Source organism: Macrobrachium nipponense, chromosome 42 (assembly GCF_015104395.2).
Source record: "Macrobrachium nipponense isolate FS-2020 chromosome 42, ASM1510439v2, whole genome shotgun sequence".
NCBI lineage: Eukaryota > Metazoa > Arthropoda > Malacostraca > Decapoda > Palaemonidae > Macrobrachium > Macrobrachium nipponense.
In genome coordinates, this window is record NC_061103.1 from 20744200 (window position 1) to 20768505 (window position 24306).

Sequence of the window (24306 nt, forward strand, 5' to 3'; positions counted from 1 at the left end):
GGCACGTTTGCTTCAATTGTAGGTTATAAAAATTAAATTTAGAAGAATTTAATTTATCAATCATATTTTTACAACATAAACAGGAAGCGTATATATTATTTCTCATAGCCGCTACGTAGTTGCATTGACATTATGAGAACATGTAATGTGTAACCTTGTATTTCAGGACTCATCCAGGGTACAGACTGTTATGTTCATTAGTCTGCTTCTAGATCTTTTAGGATTCACTGTCATTCTTCCACTTTTCCCTGCCCTGCTAGATTTCTACTCCAAGAATGACTCAAGTGGATTATATGGAAAGTTAGTTTCCTGGGTATCTGCTTTCCAGAATGTGATTGGAGTTCCAACAAAATTTCATTCAGTTTTGTTTGGTGGTAAGTAATGTTTCTCATTTGAGTTTTACACTGCAGTATGTGTTCATGTAATTTCTGTGTTTTTCCTTTGCATCTCAAAATGTGAATGCATGATTATCCGTGGTTGCTGAGAATATTTCACCTTTATTTTCCATATCATATTTTCATTTGTGGAAATCCAATTTTAAGCATAAGGGTATATACCATTAGCAATCAGATATGTCTTTTATTCAGTGATTGTATTGCAGCAGTTATCCTCTTTATCCTGAGAATCCTCATGATAATAATTTATGTTCATATAGATTTATTTTATATGTGTACAAATGAAAAACCCTAATCCCTAATTATAGTAGGATTTGCCAACAAGATCCTGTTTTTCCTGGAAATGAGGGATATCTACTAAGTCGAGTACTATTACTGTGATTCATTACCCCTTTACTTAGACCATCTTGTGTGCTTTCTTAATTTACTTAGTTTCATCCATTTTTTGGCAGGGATTTTTTGACAAACTGTATGTGGGTTATAGACATTAGTATGAAACTCTTTGTGGATTATACATCAGTTTGAAACTGTTTGTGGATTATACTTTAGTCTGAAACTGTTTGTGGGTTATACTACATCAGTCTGAAACTGTGTGGGTTATACATAATTCTGAAACTTTGTGGGTTATACATCTGTCCTGTACATTTATACTTTCAATGCTTTTCATTTTCTTTGTGCCTTGATCATGTATCAAGGCTTGTCTGGCATCAATATTATTTATGATTGGAATACTGATGTATTGCATAGAAAGCTAGCATATGCGCTATTTGTCACATACTGTAATTGCCACATAACACCTTTATTTCTTCATTTGTTTAATGCTCAGACTCTTATTAAATCAAAAAGAACTTTTTCATTTACTTAATAGAGTAAATGTATCTCTTGATTTACAACAGGGTAAGGGACTCTAAATTGTCTTAATTCAAGGTAGTGAACTACAGTACACTATACCTTGATGTAAGTACATCATGTAGGAATACAGTATCATACATAGCACTGTACAGTATTTTAATGTTTTCTTTAATAGAACACTTTTAATATGTGTCCTTATTTTATATCATAACATTATTTAAAAGTTTTAAATAAAATTTAAAATGGATTCAAAATATACACTGCAATACGTCCCTTACACATTTATGCAGTGGTAGATGAAAGCTCACTGTTTTTATCAGTATCTATTGGGATTTATTGTCATATGTTACATCATTACCTTTCTTAGTTCGTATATTGTATTAAAAGTCAATATTATTAAGATGTGTAGTGTAGCCTGATATAGCTGACCCTTTTACACTGCAACTTTGATATACAAACCAACACACACGTGTGACTTTTGTTCTTTGTGTATGATGCTACCTTCAGAAATTAAGCTAAAAAGTAGTACGAGACACAATTAGTATACAAGATTTTATTTTCCACTTCATCTCCAATGACTGGGAGTGGGGAAGGTGATGAATAGTGGTGCATGCTTACTTACAAGTGTCAGGTAGTGCATAATGTCTTGCTGCACAGAGCTATCTCTAACGGAGCCAAACTATAAAAATGTGTTATGAAGCGATGTGAATGATTATTTTATTACTAATAGCATATCAAAATGTAAAAAGTCTGTAAAAGTTCTATTGCATAACACGCACTGTATTGTTTATACGTAATTGGTAAATAATTGACTTGAAGTATTTTGCCAGCAAGACACTGCATTAAGTCTTTGGGTTCATGTCAGTTAAAAGTTATTTGTCAGTTTTAAATTTCATGGAGGCTGGTGATAATAAAACCTGCAGATTTTGAGTGACAGCTGTAATTCATTGTTGATGAAAGAGAGAATGTTAAAGTATAACAATTACAGTTCCTTTGAATTGGAGTGAGCCTTGTACTTTTAAATGTTAATGGTAAACATTCATGAATTTTTGAATAGTGGTACAGTATTTCACTAACAATTCAAGTATTGAGTTGCATTCTATGCTGATGGTAAAGAGAGGGTTTCTAGACATCATTATGGTTGTTTATTACTGCAGTAACCCATTTGCATGTTATTTCATTTAACTTTGCATTTATTTGAAATAACATGTGACTTCACTTTTTTTACAGTAGCAAATTATATTTTATGCATGACACCTGCCTCAGGTATATATATAGCTTATCCTCTTGACGCACTGGCAGAATTTCAAACTCGCGGCAACCGCTAGTACACTGGTAGTTCAGTGATGGCCACCCCGCTCCCGTGGCGCTGGTACTTGGAACTATTCCCGTTTTGTTTCCTCAGATTTTCTCTGCCAGCCGAACCGGCAACATCGTTGTTGGTTCTCTGTTAGAATTTCCTGCTCGTTATCTGACTTTTGGATATTGGTATCGTATTCACGAAGTTAAGTGGCAATCGCATTTTGTTTGGACCTTGTTTAGTATGTCTGATTCAGGAAGTATGTTAGAGTTTTTGTGTGAAAGAAGGGTGTAAGGTGAGACTGCCGAAATCATCGGTAGATCCACATACTATTTGTAAGAAGTGTCGGGAGTTTGTATGTACGTGGGACAATAGGTGCAATGATGTCAGTGTCTGAATGAGAAAGAGTGGAAGGCTCTTATGAAGTATGTGGAGAGATTAGAAAAAGATCGGTTAGAAGATCTGTATCTAGGAGTGAAAGATCGGGATCTTCGAGTAAACCTTTGGATGAATCTTTGCATGTGTCTTCTCCAGCTCATTCATCATGTAGATGTAGCACCTTCCCCCCAGGTTTCTCCTGCTCCAGTTGCTGTATCTGAGGATACTACTGATCCACAAATAGTGAAAGTGTTCGCCCGCCCTTGCGTCCATGGGAGACCAAATTAAACGATTAACGGACAAAGTGGAAGTGTTTAGTGACAGTGCTCCTAGACCTAGACCTCTGTCAAGCTCCCAGACCCAAGGGAGAAGCATGTCGACAGTCGAAGGGAGGCGAGAGGGGTGGACTTGCGATCAGTGCCCGTCCTTCAGGCAGTCCTGTTGATAAGTCCCAGGCTGCTGCAGTACGCCATAGAAAAGCGATACTGGGAAGTGCCGTTCTTTACTTACTCGGATAGTTCAGCCTCGGGAAGGAGTAGGCGGTTCGCGGAAGTATCGCGTCCTCTCAAGAGGTCATACTTTCCGTCCTCTTCACAGGAGGAAAGGGCTTTCGACCAAGAAGGGTGGAGTAGCCCTGAGATTTTCATCGGAGGATGGAATGAGATGATCCCTATCAAAAGGAAGAGGATTTCACGTCAGTTGGAAGTTCGCTCGCCTCTTCGTGTTAGCCCGGTGCGTCCTCGATCTCCTCATCATCAGGAGTCTCGTAAGGAGGCGGTGGGGGGGGGAAAAGGAGGAAACGAAGGAGGTGCTGCGGGACATGCAGCAGAGATTGGCAGTGATGTTCAATCATAGGGAGAAGCCCGAACAACCTTCGGTTAGACGTAAGGACTCTCCTCTCCCGGTTAAGTCCTCCAAGAGGACGCAGGACGTACAACGCGATCCAGGACGCAGTGCGTCCCTTAAGAAGGACGAAGTACAGGACGCAGGACGCAAGATGGAGAAGTGATGGACGCATGGTGGACGCATACGTTCAGGAGGACGCAGACGCAGGCGGCAGCAAGTCAAAACATTGTCTCGACAAGGAAGAGAGGAGTTTTATAGGGAGTCAGTGCCGCATTCGCTTTCTAAACAGGAGCTGCATAAGGACTCTGAATTGGAGAGTCAGCAGGATCTTGGTTTTCAAGATATTTCTTCGCAGGAGGAAGAAATTGCGGAGAGTGCGGAAGAGGACAAGACGGAAAGCTCCTTCTTCGGACTACAGGAGGCTAACAGAGTGCCTTCTTTCTTTGTTTGAAGGAGATTTTCAACCTTCAGGCCCGCCATCGCCTTTGTCGCAATTTTCGAAGACGAAGACAGCCAAGAAATCGTCGTTTTTGAAAATGACTTTGTCCATTTCGGCAAGAAAGCCCTTCACGCGCGTAAATGAGTGGTTGAAGGAGAAGAAAGAGTCGGGGAAGACTTCTTTTGTATTTCCTCCGGCCAAGTTGGCTTCGAAGTCTGGTGTTTGGTATGCTACGGGGAAAGTCTTGGCCTGGGAGTGCCTGCCTCCTCCAGGGAGACTTTTCCAACATAGTTGATAGCTCCCGTAACATGCTTTGCATTCAGCCAAAGTGTGGTGGACTTCGTCGGAGTTCGACCATTTACTCAAAGGTATCTTTAGGACCTTTGAGGTGTTTAATTTTCTTGACTGTCGTTGGGGGTGGGGGCCCTGGCTCGAACTTCGGAGATGGAAGAGTCGTCAGTATCCGAGTTGTCGAGAAGTATTATGTCCTGTATGAATAAAGCCTTGAGAGATGGAGCTAATGAATTGGCTTCAATTTTTACAGCAGGCGTCTTGAAGAAAAGACATCTCTTATGCTCGTTCGCTGCTAAAGGAGTGTCGAACGCGCAAAAGTCGGAGTTGATGTTCTCTCCTCTGTCAGGACAGCTCTTCCCGCAAGAGATCATTAAGGACATATCTCTCTCCCTCACTCAGAAGGCGACTCAAGATCTTCTTACGTCATCGGTAAGGAAGTATTTACTTCTAAGGTCATGAATAAGACTACGAAGGATACGAAGACAGCAGCAGCAGCCTTTCGGGGTAGGACTTTCGTTCTCGACCAGACATTTTAGAGGGAAAAGAGTTCCAACCAAAAGAGGGGCCAAAACTTCAACCAAACAATGAGTCAGAAGTCCTCCAGACGTGTGGGGGCCAGACTTTTAGACTTCTGGGAAGTCTGGCAAAGCAAAGGAGCGGATCCTTGGTCCGTAAAGGTAGCGAAATTGGAAGGTACAAGATTCCCTTTCTCAAGAAACCACCTCTCGCTACAGCTCCGAGAGCCCTAGGGGCTCATTACATCGATTTAGAGAAGAGAGAGGCTCTTTGGCATCAGGTCGTCACCATGATAGAAAAGGGGGCAATAGAACCGGTTCTGGATCACGAATCCCAGGGTTTTACAACCGTCTGTTTCTAGTACCGAAATCATCAGGAAGTTGGAGGCCGGTACTGGACGTAAGCCAGCTAAACTTGTTCGTAGAAAGACCAAGTTTACGATGGAGACGAACGATTCAGTACTGGCAGCTGGTACGACCAGGGGACTGGATGGTAACACTGGACCTTCAGGATGCTTACTTCCATATTCCATTCAATCCAATGGTCCAGGAAATATTTGAGATTCGTGATCCAGGGAAGGGATTTTTATCAAATTCAAAGCCTGGTGTTTTCGGGGCTGTGCACGGCGCCTCAAATTTTTTACAAGAATGATGTCGAATGTGGCGAAGTGGCTTCATTTGGCAGGAGTCAGAGTCTCTCTCTACCTCTACGATTGGCTCATAAGAGCACAATCAAAACAGCAATGTCTGGAGGACACGGACGTAACATTGGAATTAAAACTCAGCAACTGGGTCTGATGGTGACCTGGAAAAGTCACGATTGATCCCCTCTCAGGAACTAGTTTATTTGGGGATTCTGATATCCTCAGTGACTTTTCGGGTCTTTTCCGTCACCCGAAAGGCAGACCATGTGTATACGGAAAGTGCAAGAATTCCTAATGAAAGACCAATGCTCAGCGAGAGATGGATGAGCCTGCTGGGGAACACTCTCTTCGTTAGAGCGGTTCATTTCACTAGGGAGACTTCACATTGAGGCCCTTATCAGTTCTTTCTGAACGAAGGTTCTGGCCAAGAAGATCGCAACCAGATTCCTTCCGGTTTCCAATTCCTTCGAAGATAAAGGAGGAACTAAGTGGTGGCTAGTTCCGGAGAGGTTGTCAGAGGGTACGTCACTCCAGCAGAGGAACCCAGACCGGATATTATTTTCCGACGCGTCAGACGCAGGCTGGGGAGCGACGCTGGGCCCTCGGGAGGAGTCAGGCCTTTTGGAGCGAAGAAGAAAGGCATGCACATAAACAGGAAGGAACTGATGGCGATCTTCTTGGCTATGAAAGCGTTCAGACCGTGGATCAGCGGCAAAGTGGTGCAGATCAACGCGGACAATACCACAGCTCTGGGCATATATACGGAAACAAGGAGGAACCCACTCGTTGTCCCTTTGCAACCTGGCGAAGGAGATTCTTCTTTGGTCGCAGAGAGAAAACGTCACCCTGCTCACCAGGTTCATTCAGGGAGAGAATAACTCAGGGCGGATCTGTTGAGCAGGGACGGACAAGTGCTTTCCACGGAGTGGATGTTGCATCTTCAAGTATGCCAGAGACTGTGGAAGCTCTGGGCACTCCAGTAGTGGATCTTTTCGCTACCGCAGCGACGAAGAGGTTTACCGAACTATTGTTCTCCAATCCCGACCCGGCCCTCTTGCAGTCGCAGTCGATGCCTTCCTACTAGATTGGACGGGTCTAGATGCGTACTTTTTGTTTTTCCCCCGTTCAAGATTTTAGGAAAGGTAATGAAAAAATTCAGGGAAAGTCGAGGAACAAGGCTGACCCTGATAGCCCCATACTGGCCGGCCCAAACGTGGTTCACAGAGGTACTGGAATGGACAGTAGATTCTCCGAGAAGTCTACCCACGAGAGTAGATCTTCTCAAACCCCAACACTTCGACAGGTTCCACAAGAACACCCTCGCTCTGGGTCTGACTGCGTTCAGACTATCGAAAGACTTGTCAGAGCGAGGGGGTTTTCTAGAGAAGCAGCGAAGGCAGTTGCAAGAGCACGAAGGCCATCGACTATCAAAGTGTACCAGTCGAAGTGGGAGAACTTCCGTAAATGGTGTAAGAATCGGAAGATTTCTTCATCCAGTTACCTCTGTGACACAGATTGCAGATTTCCTGCTATACCTGAAGAAGAACTAGTTTCGCTAATCAGACGATTAGAGGCTATAAGTGTAGTTTGTCTGCAGTGTTTAGACACAGAGGTTTAAACCTGTCCAATGACGCAGATCTTAGAGATCTCCTCAGATCGTTTGATACAAAGAACGGATCGACGGTGCAGAACCCCTTCTTGGAATTTGGATGTCGTTCTCAAATTCTTGGAGACGGATAAGTTCGAACCTATGGGCAGTGCGCCTTTGCGAGAGCTAACGAAGAACTATCTTCTTAGTAGCCTTAGCTACAGCTAAAAGGATTAGCGAGCTGCAAGCTATTAACAAAGGCAAAAATAGGATGAAGCACAACAAAGCAGTTTGTTCTTTTCAACAGGAGTTCTTAGCAAAGAATGAGAATCCTTCGCATCCATGGCCAAGATCATTGAGATTGAAGGACTGGCTGATCTGGTAGGTCAAGAACAAGAAAGGGTTCTTTGCCCAGTAAGAGCCTTACGTTTTACGTAGAAAGAACAAGAAGCATTAGGGGAACTTCATGTTCTCTGTGGTGCTCCGTTAAAGATCCTACTAGACCTATGTCTAAAAACGCAATGGCTTTCTTTGTAAGAGAAGTCATTAAAGATGCTCATTTGCTTTGTCAGAGGAATACTTCTGGTATAATTAAAGTTAAAGCTCATGAGGTGAGAGCAGTAGCTACGTCCTTAGCATTCAGGAAAAATTTAGCCTCAAGGACATTATAGATTCAACGTATTGGAGGACAAACTCTGTGTTTGCCTCTCATTACCTTAGAGACGTGAAGACAACTTTTGATAATTGTCAAACGTTAGGCCCGTATGTATCCTCAGGTACAGTACTGGGCAAAGGAGTTTTCCACCCCATAACCTAATAACATGCTAGGTTTTTGTTTATATTAATTAGGTTATAGTGTTTTTATGGTTGTCTGAGAAGGTTAAGACCAGCTCAGTCTGTTGGTTAGTGTTTATTATATGTGTGTGTGGTTCAGGTGACTAACTTTCCTAGCATGAATGCCCGTGGTAAATGAGGGCTAGGGTTCTCTGTCAACAAATTGGTCACGTCCAGTTGTCAGGCCCTTATTGTTAGCTTTCTCAACAAACAGGTCACGTCCTAGTTGAGAGCTACTAAGGTTTAGCAGCTAAGAGGCAGGACCTATCGAAGTCAGCTACCTTAGCAGGTAAGGAACATAATAACATGTTCTAAAAATTTAGGTTAATTTTTTGAATTATGACGATGTTGCTGTCTATGACCCACCTCCAAATGTGTCAATCAGCTATATATATACCTGCCAGGTAAGTGTCATGCATAAAAATGGTATTGTTATGATACATAAAGTTTTATGCATACTTACCTGGCAGGTATATATTAAATTCCCAAATTCCCACCTCCTCCCCTCAGGAGACAGGGTTCAGAGAAAATCTGAGGAAAACGGGAATAGTTCCAAGTACCAGCGCCACGGGAGCGGGGTGGCCATCACCTGAACTACCATGTACTAGCGGTTGCCGCGAGTTTTGAAATTCTGCCAGTGCGTCAAGAGGATAAGCTATATATATACCTGCCAGGTAAGTATGCATAAAACTTTATTGTATCATAACAATACCATTTTTTCAGGTCTTTTGGGGTCATTATTTTCATTGCTTCAGTTCCTGTCATCACCCATAACTGGGGCTCTATCTGATGTGTATGGACGAAATAAGCCCATCTTTTATCGGGACCCTGGTATGCATTTTCCTGTCATTTGTCATAATTTTTGTATCATTTGCCATTTCCATCTCATTTGTTTATGTAAAAACATCAGTAGTGATGTTGTAAAATATCTTGCTTGTTTAGAAAACCTTACATAATTCATGCTACATAATTAAATTTAATTTTGTTCATGAAACTTACCTGTCAGATATATATATAGCTGTATTTTCTGAAGTCCGACAGAAATTCAAAAACTTCCGGCACACACAGTGGTCGGTCAGGTGGTTAGTACCCATTCCCCGCCGCTGGGAGGCGGGTATCAGGAACCAGTCCCATTTTTCTATTCATAATTTTTCTGTCGCCGGTGCTGGAAACACCTGTTTTCAGTACCTCCGTCTTAGGATTTTTGGAAACTTCATGGCCGCTAAATATCCTAATTGTCTTTTGATTTATTGACTTGGATTTGTGGCTAGGCATACGCTATCTTAAATTGTTTTGAATATGATTTCATTTTTGTATATCTGAAATCTAGTTAGGCTAGTTTCAGAGGGTGTTGTCTGCTAAGATAGGGTGTGGCTACCGAAAGCTTCGGTAGTTCCGCACTCGATATGCACGAGGGCTATGTGTCTTGCTTCTTTGTTGAGATTTGTCATGTAAGGAGTGTGAGACTTTGTCTAATTCCGTAAGGAAGAAGTATGATTCATATTGTACGCAATTAATCAGTAAACAAAGTCAGGGTAGGCTAACCTACCTGTAGACTATTTTGCCTAACCCTGTAGTATGGCCTACGGGTCTATAAATGTGTCTCGTGAGGTAATGCCCTTTACTTTGTTATAGATTCCATCTGTATCTTGGAATCTAAGGTGCTCGCTCTCCTATCATTGTGGTGAAAAGTGCTACTTCTGTAGTTGTTTTTACTCCTAACCCTGTAATGTTGCCTTCGGGCCCTAAACAGTTTCTGTAGAGGTATTGACCTTTCTCTGATACTCTATCGATTCGATTCGTAACTTAGAATCGAAAGTGCTGGCTTTGGAGAGCAAAAGTGAAGTGGCTAAGTGCAGTGACAGTGCCCCTTATGTAGTGGAGGGTGCGTCAGATCGGCCTTATTTCGCCTCTAGGCCGGGACCTCTGCTTGACTCCCAGGAACAGGGAGGAGAGCATGTCCGAAAGCCGAAGGAGGGTTACGAGGAACTCCCACCGATCTGACGTGCCTTCGGCAGACCTGAAGTTACTCCCAGGCTGCCAAAGTGCGTGCACGAATCCTGAAGGATTGCTTCTCGTCCTCCGAAGCGTCCTCACCTGCGCAGGGTTTGGAGCTTTCGGAAGGACTCGCGCCCTCTAAATAGAAGCTTTATAGAAGAGGACGTTTCACGTCCTCTCTCTCTCTCTCTCGTCATGCGTTGCAGTGAGAAGTAAGAAGGCGAACGTCGCCTGAACTCGTGTACGTCTTTCCACCGAGAAAAGGGAAAGCAAGTCATATTAGCAGGACGCTTTTGAGCGCGGACGTCCTAGCTTTGTTGCTGTGAGAATAAGAACAGGCGTTCCCTCGCCCCAAGCGTATTCTCACACGATCAACCCTTCACCTGAGACTGCTTCGTGCAGTCGGTTTTCTCTCCGAGATGTCTAATGCTCTTTCCCTGAAGGCAGTTTCGCTTGCATTGACGCCTGTCAGGAGCGTGACGCTTTTCTGCAACGCTTTTTTTTTTGACGCTCGGCTTGGACGGGACGTTCGGATGGACGCCAGGCGCGCGCGCGGGTGCACGCCAAGCGCGCACCAGCGTAGACGCCGAGGCCGAGCGCACGCCAGTGGATACCGAGCGCGAGCGGCGCGCTGAGAGGCTCGCTGCTCGCCAGTGGACGCCGAGCGTTGCGCGCCGAGAGTGCTCGCTGCTCGCAGTGGAACGCCGAGCGTGCTCGCTGCTAGTCGTGACGCCGAGCGCGCACGCCAGGTGTGTCGCCTGGCTGAACGTTTCTGTTGAAGTCTTCAAGCTGATTTGGGCCTAAAGATTTTTTACCTAACTTCGGTGATCCCTTCTACATCGCCTGCGAAGAATGTGAAGTAAGCAGTGCTTCGGAGGAAGCTTAAAGTGAAAAGGCAACTTCTTTTTCGAAACCCAGCAAGACCACGGGTTTCGTGAATTATAGAGGTCTTTGTCAGTAATATTGCTTTTCGTAAAGTCCAGGATTGGATGGAGTTATGGAAAGCTCAAGGAAAGATCTCTTTTGCTCTACCGCAGTCAAGACTTTGCGGTAAGGCAGCTATGGGTTATGTAAAAGCTCGACGTCCTGCACGTCAGGACTCTCGGGCAACGTTCAGTAGGATTCTTGCAAAGGCACTCATCAAAAGGATGCAAAGCGCAAGACAGGACTTCCTTTGCCATACTGCCAAATAAATTTTGATACGGGAGAGGAAGCTGGTTGGAGAGTTTCTTCCTCTTCCCAGGATAATTTTGCAAGCTTTTTAGCCCATCTGAAAGGGCTTTCAGATGAGATTTTGTTAGTTTCCTTAGTCGGGACTACGCTGCCGAATTGAACATCGTCGTTCTACCTGTCCGTAAGCCGTCTCTAAACAGGATTCTTGCCCCTTCCTCGTTGAGACGGGAATCGAAAATAAAAATGCTCGACTTCCTGGATTTGCGTTTTGTCAATTCAGTGAATTTCCCCATTGACAATATACTATCGTTTTGTCAAGTAAGTGGTATCCCCTCATTGACAAATTATCTCTTTGTCCCGTAAATGGGTTAGTTCTCATTGACAAACTTCTCATTAACTTTATATATTGCGTAAGCGGATAAGCTCTTATTGACAAGATTCGGAAGAGCTCTCATTCATCATTCGCAGACTCGTACAAGAAATAGACTTGTAGACTACGTCAATGAACGCTTATGTCCAATAACATAAGAAGCTTGAGCTGTCCGCTTCAATTCTCTTGAGTTTTGTTTATGAACTTGCCTGTCAGATATGTATGTAGCGTATTTCCGAATTCAGCTATAGTATATATGTCTGCCAGGTAAGTATGGGAAAAACTTTATTGCAATATAATATCATATTTTGCCTTGCGTTATTTTACTACTGGTTGGTTCAAGTCATATACGCTTGCTGTAGTTACCTCTTCGGATGGCAACCGAGAGGTCTATTGTCTATTAATTTAAGGACATTTAATCGTTGCTCCCTGCAGCCTTCCAGGAGTTTCCGATTTATCTTTTACCGTTGTATGGTAGTGTTATGTCGACACAAACGCATCTATATATTTAGCGTTTTCTGTTTCGCTTAAATATACCAGCTTGAGAGTCTCTTTATGCTAAAAAATTACGGACCTATTCTTCGTAGAATAGGGTAGCTGGCAACCCAGGCATAAAGTTAAGAGACGACGATCGTAGCTGCTGCTGTCACTGTCCTCTCCGCCAGCTCCAGTCCAAACTAGGCAGTACCAGCTCGTTCGCTGTCATGCGCGGTAGGTTACGTCTCTCTCTCCTGCGGGATTGACTGACTAAACCGTATCTCTGTGCTGGCAGTTACGTCTCTCTCTCTCCTGCGGGATTGACTGACTAACTGTATCTCTGCCCTACAATCACGGACTTTAGCCTAGATTGAGGGGATTTCTTACATGAATGAATAAACATTGCAATTCGTTTTTGCCTTACTATGTTCTCAGATATATCTCTTACTCCTTTCGGTGCTCGTTTACCGCACGGTATAGGACTACGAGTCTACCGCAACATTTCACTATTATATTGCTCTCCTGCTTAGGCAAAGCGCAGCCTTTTTAGGGAAGTAAACATACTGTGTGAGGGAATGGATGAGCTTGCTGGGGACCATTTCCTTCCTAAAGAAGTTTGTTTCCCTGATAGACTGCAATTCAGACCTCTACAGTTTTTTTCCTACCGGGAAACTGAAATTTTATTAAAGATCTAGGAATGATTCTGAACATCTCTCGGTGCGTTGAAGTATCACTTGAGGTGATAGAAAGAAGCGTGCCGGACATCTGGAGAGGGTTTCAGATGTCCTGGATGCATAATCTGAAAGAAGTGGAAGCAATTCTGTCTCCCTCCTCCAGTCCTGGAAACGAGTTTTTGGAACCAGTGGTCCATATCAAACTCTGATCTTCCAGCATCTCGCTCATATCTTAGGAGGTATCTTCTCTCGGTCCCTGTTCGGGTTTACGAGAAAGAGCCTATTATAACAACAGACGTAGAATGTAACGATCCTCTAGAGGTTCGTTACAGGATTGCAAAAGTCCGTACGAATCGTCTCGATCGACGGCAGCAACTACTGACTTCCGAGTGAATCTTTCTTTAGAAGTATGTTGAGAGTCATGGAGACTTTAGGGACGTCCTTTCATACATCTCTTCGCTATGATATTGAACAGGGATGGATGTTTAGTCTCTTTTTTCCCCCTTTTTTAAACGCTTAGGAAATGTAATAAGATGATTTATACCATCACAGGGAGCGACAATGACGCTAATCGCCCCATGTTGGCCTTCAAGATCCTAGATTCACAGAGGTCACGTCCTTCCAAGGACCTTTTCCGAGAGAGTCGGTCTACTTTAACACGAAAGGTACCTATAACCTCTCCGCCTCTGAGTCTGACTACGTTCAGACTATCGAGATGTTGACAGCATAAGATTGCCGTCTTCCCTTTCCGTTTGAAGAATGGGATAAGCTGGCAGTCACAACTATTAAATAATACGCAAATATGTTGTTGACGGGCCTTTGGGCTCAGAGATTTGCTTCTGTCAAACAACAAAGCCCTTCACGATCTTTGAGTTCTGTGGAATCTCGAAACTCGCTCACCATCTACTTTTTGTCTCACCTGTTTTCTCGGAGTCAGACACTCGTGCGAGATCAGGAGACACATAGTACCCTGAGTTTCTTGTTGACGAAGTCGGTTGCGTTTACACACCCCCGATGATCGTTAACATGAGACCAGGTTGGACTGTCAGGCATTCGTCCTTCGGGACTGATCGCCTTTTTTGCTCCTCGCTCCTTTCTCCTGGCACCAGAAGCTCGAGTCAGGAGTGGCTCAGGAGTTGATTTCGCTAACGACGTTGGGTGCGTTCATACCCCAAGGTTTGCTTTAGCTTGAATCGCCCAGGCAGTCCCAGACACTCATCCTTCAGCGAAGAATAGTGCCTTATGGCTTCAGGGTACAGCCTTGCTGTCCTTTGATGCGTCTGACTGGGTCAACTGGTCGGTCACCTGACTTTAGTACAGACTGACTGACTGTGCATGTCCAGATCGAAGCTTTCAATATGGAACTTAGACATAGTCTGAAGTTTCTTGATGTCAAAGCATTCGAACATCTCCTACCTGTTAACTTCTTGCACGTGATCAGGAAGCCCTTTTCTAACCACCCTAGATACAACAAAGAGGGTTAGTGAGGTTTTCAGCCATCGTCAGAAGTTTTGGCATTAGACACAAGGCGGTGCGTTCTCTAAGCCTTCCGTTGTGGCCTAAGAATGGAAACCCGTCTTGTTCTTGGGCCAGGAGCTTGGAATCAAGGATGGCACAAGTTATTGGGCAGGAGCCAGAGAGTCCTGTGCCATGTCAGGTCTCTCAAGTTTTATCTACATAAACTCAAAAAAGTCGAAGTCGTACGGACAATCTGCAGTGTTCCGAAAAGACCAGCTTGCCCATATCGAAGAACACCCTGGCTTTATTGTTAAGGAGTTCTTTCAAAAAAGCTCCTTCATTGTGTTGGCAAACAAAGATTTGAAATCTTTTGATTTGAATGCTCACGAGGTGAGGGCGCGGCCTCGGAAGCATTTCAACAGAGCATGGCACTCAGCAACATCCTGAGTACCATGTTTTAGCGAAGCAACTCTGTGTTCAATTCACACTCCCTGCGAGATGTGAAGATGGCATATGAAGATCTGCTGCTCGCTAGGGCCATACGTGTCTGCCAGACACAATCTTGGGGGCAAGTAGTACCACTCATCCTATCCTGTAGAAAATGGTTTAGGAAGAGCTCTTAATTTAGTAGTTGAGTCGCCGACAACGGTGACTTCTTAACTCTTAAGCCTTAGTTAACACACCTTAACTTTGGCTAGGTTGGTCAGGTGGTGATATATATTTTTATATATATATTTATTTTACTTCTTAGCCCTCATGGTATGGTCAATATGGTCTAGTCACGTCGTGGTCTCTGCCCCTGTTGACAGATCATCTGGAGTGCACCAGCTATATAGGTCTCTACCTCGCTGGCAACTCTAGTAGCACAAGCAGACTTACGTGGCAATAACCACGAAGCCAGCAATGCTAACAGGTGGAACCAAGATTGTAAATCATCTGCATGCATTTGTTTCCAAAATCCTTCTATTCTGTCCCTTCCCACCTCCAACGGTGGGATTCAGCTATATATATATCTGACAGGTAAGTTTCATGAACAAATGATATTGTTATGATACAATAAAGTTGTCATACTTACCTGGCAGATATATATAATTAAGTACCCACCCACCTCCCCTCAGGGGACAGTGGAAATAAAAATTATGAATAGAAAATGGGAATGGTTCCTGATACCCGCCTCCCAGCGGCGGGAATGGGTACTAACCACCTGACCGACCACTGTGTGTGCCGGAAGTTTTTGAATTTCTGTCGGACTTCAGAAAATACAGCTATATATATATATCTGCCAGGTAAGTATGAACAAACTTTATTGTATCATAACAATATCATATTTTTAAGATCATACACAAAGTACGACTAAAGTATATTGGCCACAGCCAGTTTTTGTTCACTTCATTTGCATTAAAAGTGAAAACTGGAGGATTTTTTGGTAGAGAAAACTGATGTAGAAATATTAGTGCTTGAAAATATCTAAGGTGGGTATCCTGCCAAAGATTAGTCAAATTAGATTAACAAGTCACATTTCTAAATTTATGAGGGATTGCTCAAAGGATTCACTCTTAAATGAAAGAGAGAGAGAGAGTGAGAGAGAGAGAGAGAGAGAGAGAGAGAGAGAGAGAGAGAGAGAGAGAGAGAGAGACGAGAGAGAGAGAGAGAGAGCTCATATTGAAGACCTTTAGTGCCATTTAGTATGCCATTCTAGGGCAGTGGAACAGTAGACCCTCCAGGGATCGTGCAGAAAAATACCTCTTTTAGACAAATAAGAAGCATCAATTACCAAAATTCAGAAATAACACATGCAAGTACAGTGCAGAACTTTGTATTCAGGATTTAGTTTTTCTGAAATGCCAGTTATTCAAAAGTTATTAAATCGTTTGTAGCCAATTAATTTATTGGAAAAATCAGTTATTGAGAGATTATCAAGCCTTTAGTGGCCACTACAAGATCTCTTATCAGTCAGCTGATTTACATAACCTTTATTCTTAATTGTTAACACACAACTGAACCTTATGGATAATGTAGCAAGGCTCCACATTATCTATATATGACAAAGAAAAGTGATGGCCAACTCTTACTCAATAACTGATGTTGCGAGTTATGTTTATAAGTAGTCCAGCAGTACTCGTAGATGATGGATAGGGTTCTGTATAAAATAGATCACATATTTGTACATTGGCTTTGTGTGATCATTGATAATGATATGACTTTTGACTAGAAATTCTGTTACTTGGAACAGTGAGAATTTAACTTTTATTATCATATTGTACACAGTTCTAAAGTGGAATGAGTACTTGATGGAAATAGGCAATAGTTTTGTGCAATTAGCTTCAGCTTACTCTAAGCTGTAAGTGGTCATTGTAAGAAGCTATGTAAAATCCTCTGATTCTACAAGAATCTATAATTGTTGTAACTTGACACATGAAGGTTACCAAACAAAACCTTAGGGGTACAAGGTTCTTTGCAAAAATTAGCTTATGCTATTACCAGACCTTGCAGAGTTTCAACCATCAAAATCCCTTATGCTAAGTAGAATTAGTTCTGTAGTTGGTGCAGTAAGGGGGGGAATTGATGCAATCAGCGCCTCTAGCCTCATAATACATAGCAGATTTCCATGTTTCTTAGACATAGTACATTTTCAGTTTTAGCCACCAGTGGTTGTAGGTTCTTTCTCTTCAAGTTCTTTGAACTTCATGGACTAGTTATGGGGTCTTCAGTGTAATTTTGAAAACTTATCCAGCATTTTGAGGAGGAGGCAACTCTGAGATCATCTATGACTCCCAACTGGGTTCTTTTTGTATTACTGAAAAACCTCATCAAGCCCTGGTAGAAACACTTGCAATAAGCCTTACTGCTTCAGCTTGCCCTGTCTTTACATCTTTGAGATAGTTTAGCAATAGAGAACTCTACAGGATTGTATGTAGCTAAGTGGTGGTTAAATAAATTTAAGGCTGTCAGAACTGTTCCATAGCACCCTTTGCCATTGCTTCTCTTGCTTCCTACATCAGAGATAAATAAGATATTCTATGCATAGTGAGAGCTGTTCACTATTACTTTAGAACCAGAAGTTCCAGAAACTTTATAGTTTCTTTCCACTGGGTTTTCCAGAAATCAGATTTCTGGAAACCTGCTCTCTTAATGGCTCAGGAAAGCTAGCCTTAGGGTCTACAGTAATGTGACAAGCAAAGCTTTCTTCACATCTTTGGTTTTTAAATATAACCATGGTGATATGCTGTTACAAAGGAAGGCACCCAGATGTGTCAAGGAAGTTTTGGTAAATGTTTTCCTATGGAATGTAAGACATAAATGAATAGATGCATATTCTTTGTCATTGCTGGTAGCACAAGGGCAGGTTATATCTTTGGTTGAGTGCTTTGGGGAACTTTCATCCTCTTCTTTCCAACAAATTTTCTCAGCCCTTTGCAGTCTTATAAAAATTAAGAATGTCAACTCACTGGCCTGAAAGGACTGGATCAACAACGAGAGCAGAGCACTGTAGCAATACCTGAAAACTAGTGAAGACGAGTGGCAAAGGAGTGCATGGGAAGAAGGACTGATAAAAGAAGATGAAGATCAAGAAATATACAGAGGCAGGAGAATGAAAAACGGAACAGAGGAATGACACACCAAACCAATATACAGACAATACATGAGACAAACTAAAGAACTGACCAGCAACAAAACAAGACAATGGTTACAAAGGGGAGAATTGAAGAAGAAAACAAAAGGAATGCTAGCAGCAGCACTAGATCAGGCCCTAAGAACCAGATGTGTCCACAGAACATTAAATAAAAACAGTATCTCACCCATGTACAGGAAGTGCAATATGAAAGACAAGACCATAAACTACATAGGAAGTGAATGTCTGGGACTTGCACAGAATCAGTAGAAAAAGAAGTATGATTCCATTGCAAAAGTCCTCCACCAGAGCCTGTGCAAGAAACCAGCTAGCTTGCAGTAACAAGTGGTACGAATACCAACCTGAAGGAGTGATAGAAAATGATCAGGCAAAGAGCCTCTGGGACTATGGTATCAGAACATGCCAATAGACCAGATGCTAATTGACAAAATCAAGAAGAAAGTATCACTCATTGATGTCACAGTACCATGGGATACCAGAGTAGATGAGAAAGAATAAAAAAATTGAGAAGTACATATCAAGACCTGAAAATAGATATAAGAAGGATCTGCCCTGAAAAGGAACCTGGAAAAACTAGATGCTGAAGTAGTGCCAAGACTCATGCAAAAGAGTGTGCTATTAGAAACAGTGCACATAGAAAAGTGATGACTCCTAAAGGAGGCAGAATGCAACCTGTAACCCAACACTATAAATACCACCCTGTAAAATAGGGTGACCGAGATAAAAAAAATGATAATTCTCAGCCCTTCAAATGACACCTGTACACATGTAATCTTGGATTACCAGCAACTGTGTCATATAAGTGCCTTCTGAGCTAGTCAACACCTGTACATAGTTCAGCCCTTCTGACATTGTAGCTAACTTTCCAGACTAAATAAAAAAGTGCAGCAGAGAATTGCTGTAGACCTGAGGATCTAGATAGTTGACCTAGATGTGATACTACTATTATTCTGTTGTCAGTTAATAAAAAAAAAAAAAGGCTGAAGTTTGTAGGGTATTCACTTACCACAAACTCGTTTGTCATTTTATAAGGAACTTATTAATTTCTTTTACAGTAAGATGAAATATTCAATTCTTATTTTTTCTTTTGCAGGTGGGAATAGCATTATCTTATGCTATGTGGGCCATGGCTTCCAGTTTCCCACTATTTATTATGGCAAGAATCATAGGAGGTACAACAAAAGGGAATGTATCTCTTGCATATTCCATCATGACTGACATACTGGATGAAAAAACACGATCTCGAGGAATGGTGAGTGCTCTACTTACAGTAGATTCAATTTATTTCTTTTCTGTTGTGCAGTTTATATCGTTATTTGTGTATTTATTATGAACACTTTTCGAGTAATGAAAACTTTCATCATTACATTTGTTTCTTGAAGTTAGCGATATTTTAGAATGAAAATTGTATTGGCACATAAATCCAGATACAGTGCTGTATTTCATAATTGTATTTTACTGTTAAACATTTTTTATAACAAAAAATATTTATAACAAAAAACAAAAGTTAGCAGATAATTGAATAGCATTACTGTGAAAATGGGTGAGCCTGACAATAGATAATTGTTAAATCAGTGGAGAATTGGAAAACAATATGCTGAATAAACAAAGGTAGAATTTTACTTTGAGATTAATGAGACTTACTTGTACTTGCAATAATTTATCTAGTGAAGACAAGGTTAATGATGGGAAAAATTGATTTCTTTGTGACTCACATTTTTTTTTTCTTTTTGCTAAAGACATGAACAGCATATAAAGGGGTGAAGTGGGAATAATTGAGTGATTAAAGAGAACTAGGATTAAGTGATGTATAATTAGATAAGTCTAGGCATACAGAGCTTTTTGTCAGTAAGGTAAACACATGAGGCCAAGTTTTTACGTGCGCTTGACAAGCTTGGTGTGGCTATTCAGCCTGGAGAGGGTCTTTTAGATCACGAATAGTGTACGTATTAAGAGTCATGGAGAACATAAATGTTGGTTATGCAAATGATGGGTTCATTGTGAAACAAGTATATTTTACATGAATTAATCAAATTTAAATATATTTAGGATAACTCAGAATAGTAGCTGTCCCAGCAAGGAGTGAACCTTGTATATTCTGAGTTAATGAGGTCATTGCCCTACATTTGGTCCACTTTAATGGTCTCTTATACATTAGAATATAAATTGAAACATTACAAAACATTTTTGTGTGGGTACAGTTTGTAATATATCTCTTTTAGTCTTTATTAATATTTTAATTTTTAATAAGTCTTTTATGATTAGAAATACCCTGTACAAGATGTAACCTATCCTGTGTTGTTATTCATTTTTATTTTTCTGTGGTTATTTTGACTAATTGGCTATTTTGACTTCCAGGCACTCATAGGTGTAGCATTTAGCATTGGATTTACAATTGGTCCAGCCATAGGAGCAGCATTTTCTCGTTGGGGAAGCAGTGGCTGGTTTATGATATCAGCAATATATGCACTTGTGCTGGCTATCTTGAACATATTTTATTTTGCAATCTTTTTTGAGGAGAGTTTGCCAGAGGTAAGTTAATAACATACAGCTATACTTATTTTACCTACTTTGCTAGTTTTCCAATTGTTTCATTATTACATTAATTCTTCGGTGTTTAGAGCTTTGAAGGATTTTGCAACACCTTTCAATTATGGTACTGTCAGAAGCAGTTTCCTTCACATAAGTTAATTGAATATTTCCTGTATGCATTTTAACTGTTCATTACATTACAGTTGTTTACTGTTACTCATTTGGTTGATGTAGATTTCATTCAGGTGGCTTCTTCATAACCCTGCTGATTAGTGCATGAGCTGTCAGATCTTACGTTAAACCAGGTAAAAGCTATAACTTACACAGGTAAAGTGTGGAATTTGCATGTGCTTTGCTTCTATGTTTGAATTGGATGCCAACAGTAATAATGTAGTGATTTAAGCTTCATAGACCGTACAGTATATACAGTAATAGTTTGTCCTGTCAGCTTCTGGTAGGAAAAATTTATATCCAGATCTACAGACCTTTTTTTTTTGAGAGAAAAGCAGTGTAATGTTTGACATAGTATTTAGAAGTATGCAAAGTTACAGTCTGCTGACCCCTGAACCGACTTTTGGGTGGACAAGCAGTGTGTATTCAGTGATTGAGAAACTATTGACAATTATTTTTGACCTTAGGAATTTTGTTACTTTTCATCTATTTATTGATTTTTAGTCTTCCACCAAGATAACATTTTGGTTTGAAAACTTTGTCCCCTACCTTTTTCTATCCATTGACTAGATAAATATATGTGTTTAACAATTATTCTTATGTGACTTGAGGACCAAAAGTTGTTGGTGGCTAAGTAGGTAAAAGATTTTATTTTTTTAAAGCTTATTACACCAAAACTATATTTGCTTGGTATATTAATAGACATTTTAGGCTTTTATTTTAAATTCTCTTTGCTTGAGACCCCTTTCTGTAGGTTAGATTGTTTCTTGGATTTTTTTCACCACCTTCATAAATTTTGTTTGGAGGTCTTGTATTTCAGTTGGAATTTCTGTACATTTTCACAGCTTTATTTGGCAACTTACTGAATAGTCAAGATCGGAGGTCCACTATCCAATATTTTTGCTAATCTTAACTTGATTAATCTATATTTATCAGTGCTGCTATGTGTAGTTATTTTTTGGTGATTAATTGTTTTAAGAGAGAACTTAAAAAGTCTGGTATCATATTCTTTATCACTAAGTATATTAAAATATTTTATACTCAGGTCTTGTCTCATTAGGTAATTAGCTAAGTAACAAACTTTGTAACATATGTATTCAGTAAATAATTTAGTACCCCATCAGAGAGACTATTGTCTATTCTTATGATTACATATTTAGTTACAAGCAATTTGAAGTTTACCTTCTTAGTAGCTAAGGCTCCACATGAGCAGGCTAGCAAATCCAACTGTGATTGACAGTACATACGTACTTATGTCCAACGTTAGTTTTCACGTCATTTTACAAGTTTTCTTTCATCCCTAGAAATTGATGACATTTTACCTACTTGATTTGTATACAAGCGGTATAAGGTTTTAATATCATGTTGGGTATATATTGTTTGGAGCCCCATGAAATATTTTGCTGTTCAGGTAAGTAGTCACTTCCTGTCATCTCCTATATAATGCCTATTTAAGAACCATTGATAATGTTTTGAGATACAATGTATAACTAGCTTTGCTTAATTTATGTTAGCCTGTCTTTTACGTGAAAGAACAGAGAGGACGACGTTAAGACTAGAGTAAGTTGCTGCCCTTGGTTGCATTTTCTCTTGCTCTCAATTACAGAATAAGACCAAAAATGCATCCTATTTCAGTAAGACCATGTTTAATAGGACTAATTTGATTTCTACAATAGCAAAAGAATTTCATTTCTAGCCCAAGGTTAACAGCACAGGGTGGATTTGCCTGGATCTTTTGGTGGCTATCTTGTATCCCACAAAAGGAATTTCTTGTCACATGGTTTGAAATTTTGATTCATAAGTTTTAGTGGAAGATGTCAAATCTGTTCTGACCTTCTGTATATAAAACTTGAGCACAGTTTGCATGTGAGAACTGTTGGATACCTGTGTTCTCATGAGAAAAATGAACATCACAGAGAAAGGACTGCATTACATACTAAAAATTAGGGCACAATAAGCACTGCATAGATTGCTATGAAGTGTGCTGATTTTATGGCAAAGAATGAAGTTAAAGAGACAATGAGGAGAAACTTAAAAATGTGAAAAATTTGGAAAAATTATGGAGATTTTATGGAAAATTTTCAGTAACACAGAGACAAAATGTGGCATGTAGATAATTTGGAAGGAGAGAGCTGTGCAATCAAGATCTACAGAGGGCAGTTAAATAAGACCCTTCAAATTCTAACTGAAAACAATCAGGGATAAAGAAAGAGATATAAGAGATATACATATAAGGAAAAGCAGAGGGATACGAAGAGAGAGGCAGCAAGAACAAAGGAAAATGTATGAAGAATAGAATCAGAATCTTGATGACCAGTGGGACCATGAAAATTATATTATTATTATAAATATAAATTAAAAGCAATATAGCTAGGTGTTTGTCTCATAGGACTTGCTTGAATGATTTATTCATACATTAGAGGTTAAATTTGGATCAAGATAAGGTTGAAAAGTTGCAAAATAGGACCATATGAAGACTATATAAACAAAAATGGTTGTGATTGGGGTAGGGGCCAAAAGGGACATTGCAAAGATTGTAGATAAAGCACTTTGACCACAATGGATTTAATAATATGCCCAATATTGAATAGAATGAAATGTATGCATCATTTCTAAACCATTCAGGAAAACCTGAATGATGGTGATGACTGATGTGAGAAGGGGGGTCTCAGGGTATTTACAATTTGAAATACTGTACTATGTTTATGAATGTTTGTTTGAGGGCATCTTAACCACAGTGAAAAAGTCCTTGATAAAAAGCCATCTTAACCACAGTGAAAAAGTCCTTGATAAAAGCCATCTTTTTTTTTTTTTTTTTTTTTTTTTACTTAATATTATTTGAGTGTTAAAGAACTTTTGCTTGTAAAGAAAAAATGTGGTTTTAGGCCTCTAAGTTAATTTTATTTTTTCTCAGAATAACATTTGTTAAGCCACCTTCATGCTGTAAATTTTCTGTAGTTTGGACTAAAAATGGACTGTTTGTGGCACATTACCTTTATGTAATTTTTTATTGGTATTCTTCTCTATTTACATTTATGAGAAGTAACCAGCATTTTAGAATGATTTTATATAGAAACATAGAGAGTACACATGGCTGCTCAGCTACTGCTGATGACAAGTAATTCTGAGTTTTATTTGGTAAACTCCAAGTTTAAGGCAAGGGCAGGCAGACTGCATCTTTTGGAACCTGTTTTATGATGGGTGAAGGATTTTCCCTTAGTTTTGTGATCTGGATGTACAGTGTTTTCCCTTCAAAACTAATTAGCACTTCCATGACATTACTTCACAGAAATAAAAATTCTGTATTTTGTATTTGTGTCTTAGCTTGTGTTTGACCTATCTTTTCATGGGAATTTAAAAAATCTGTTGGGCATGGGATAGATTTGACTTTTTTTTTTAATGTAGTGATTTTTCTGTATGGGAAAATTTTGTGAATGGTGAGCAATGATACAGATAATGTGCATGAAAATCTTGTATAGAAATACTGATTATGGATTATGCTTAGTGTTGCAGGTATAGAATTTAAGAGACAATGTGTGAAAAAGTACTGTATATGTAGGTATTTTTTATTAGTTTTTACATAATGTATGTATTGGACAACATACAAGACCCACTTTTTTTCAGAAGTATTGATTAGAAAAAGTAGACACCATGTCTTTAGTGTAGATTGCATTTTATGGTATAAAGCTATTTTCCCAGACACCATAGACTAAACAGTACAGAGCACAACTTGA

At 40.4% G+C, this 24306-nt stretch overlaps 1 protein-coding gene across 1 annotated transcript in view; it reads left to right on the plus strand.

The window, feature by feature from the left end:
* The window catches only part of LOC135213009 (major facilitator superfamily domain-containing protein 10-like), a 74833-nt gene that overhangs the window by 20761 nt on the left and 29766 nt on the right, over positions 1–24306 (plus strand). Inside the window, exons 2-5 of the mRNA XM_064246788.1 lie at positions 167–374; positions 8809–8898; positions 18946–19121; positions 20228–20401. Of these exons, the coding sequence (XP_064102858.1) occupies positions 167–374; positions 8809–8898; positions 18946–19121; positions 20228–20401 (648 nt within the window). The remainder of the gene's footprint in view (positions 1–166; positions 375–8808; positions 8899–18945; positions 19122–20227; positions 20402–24306) is intronic.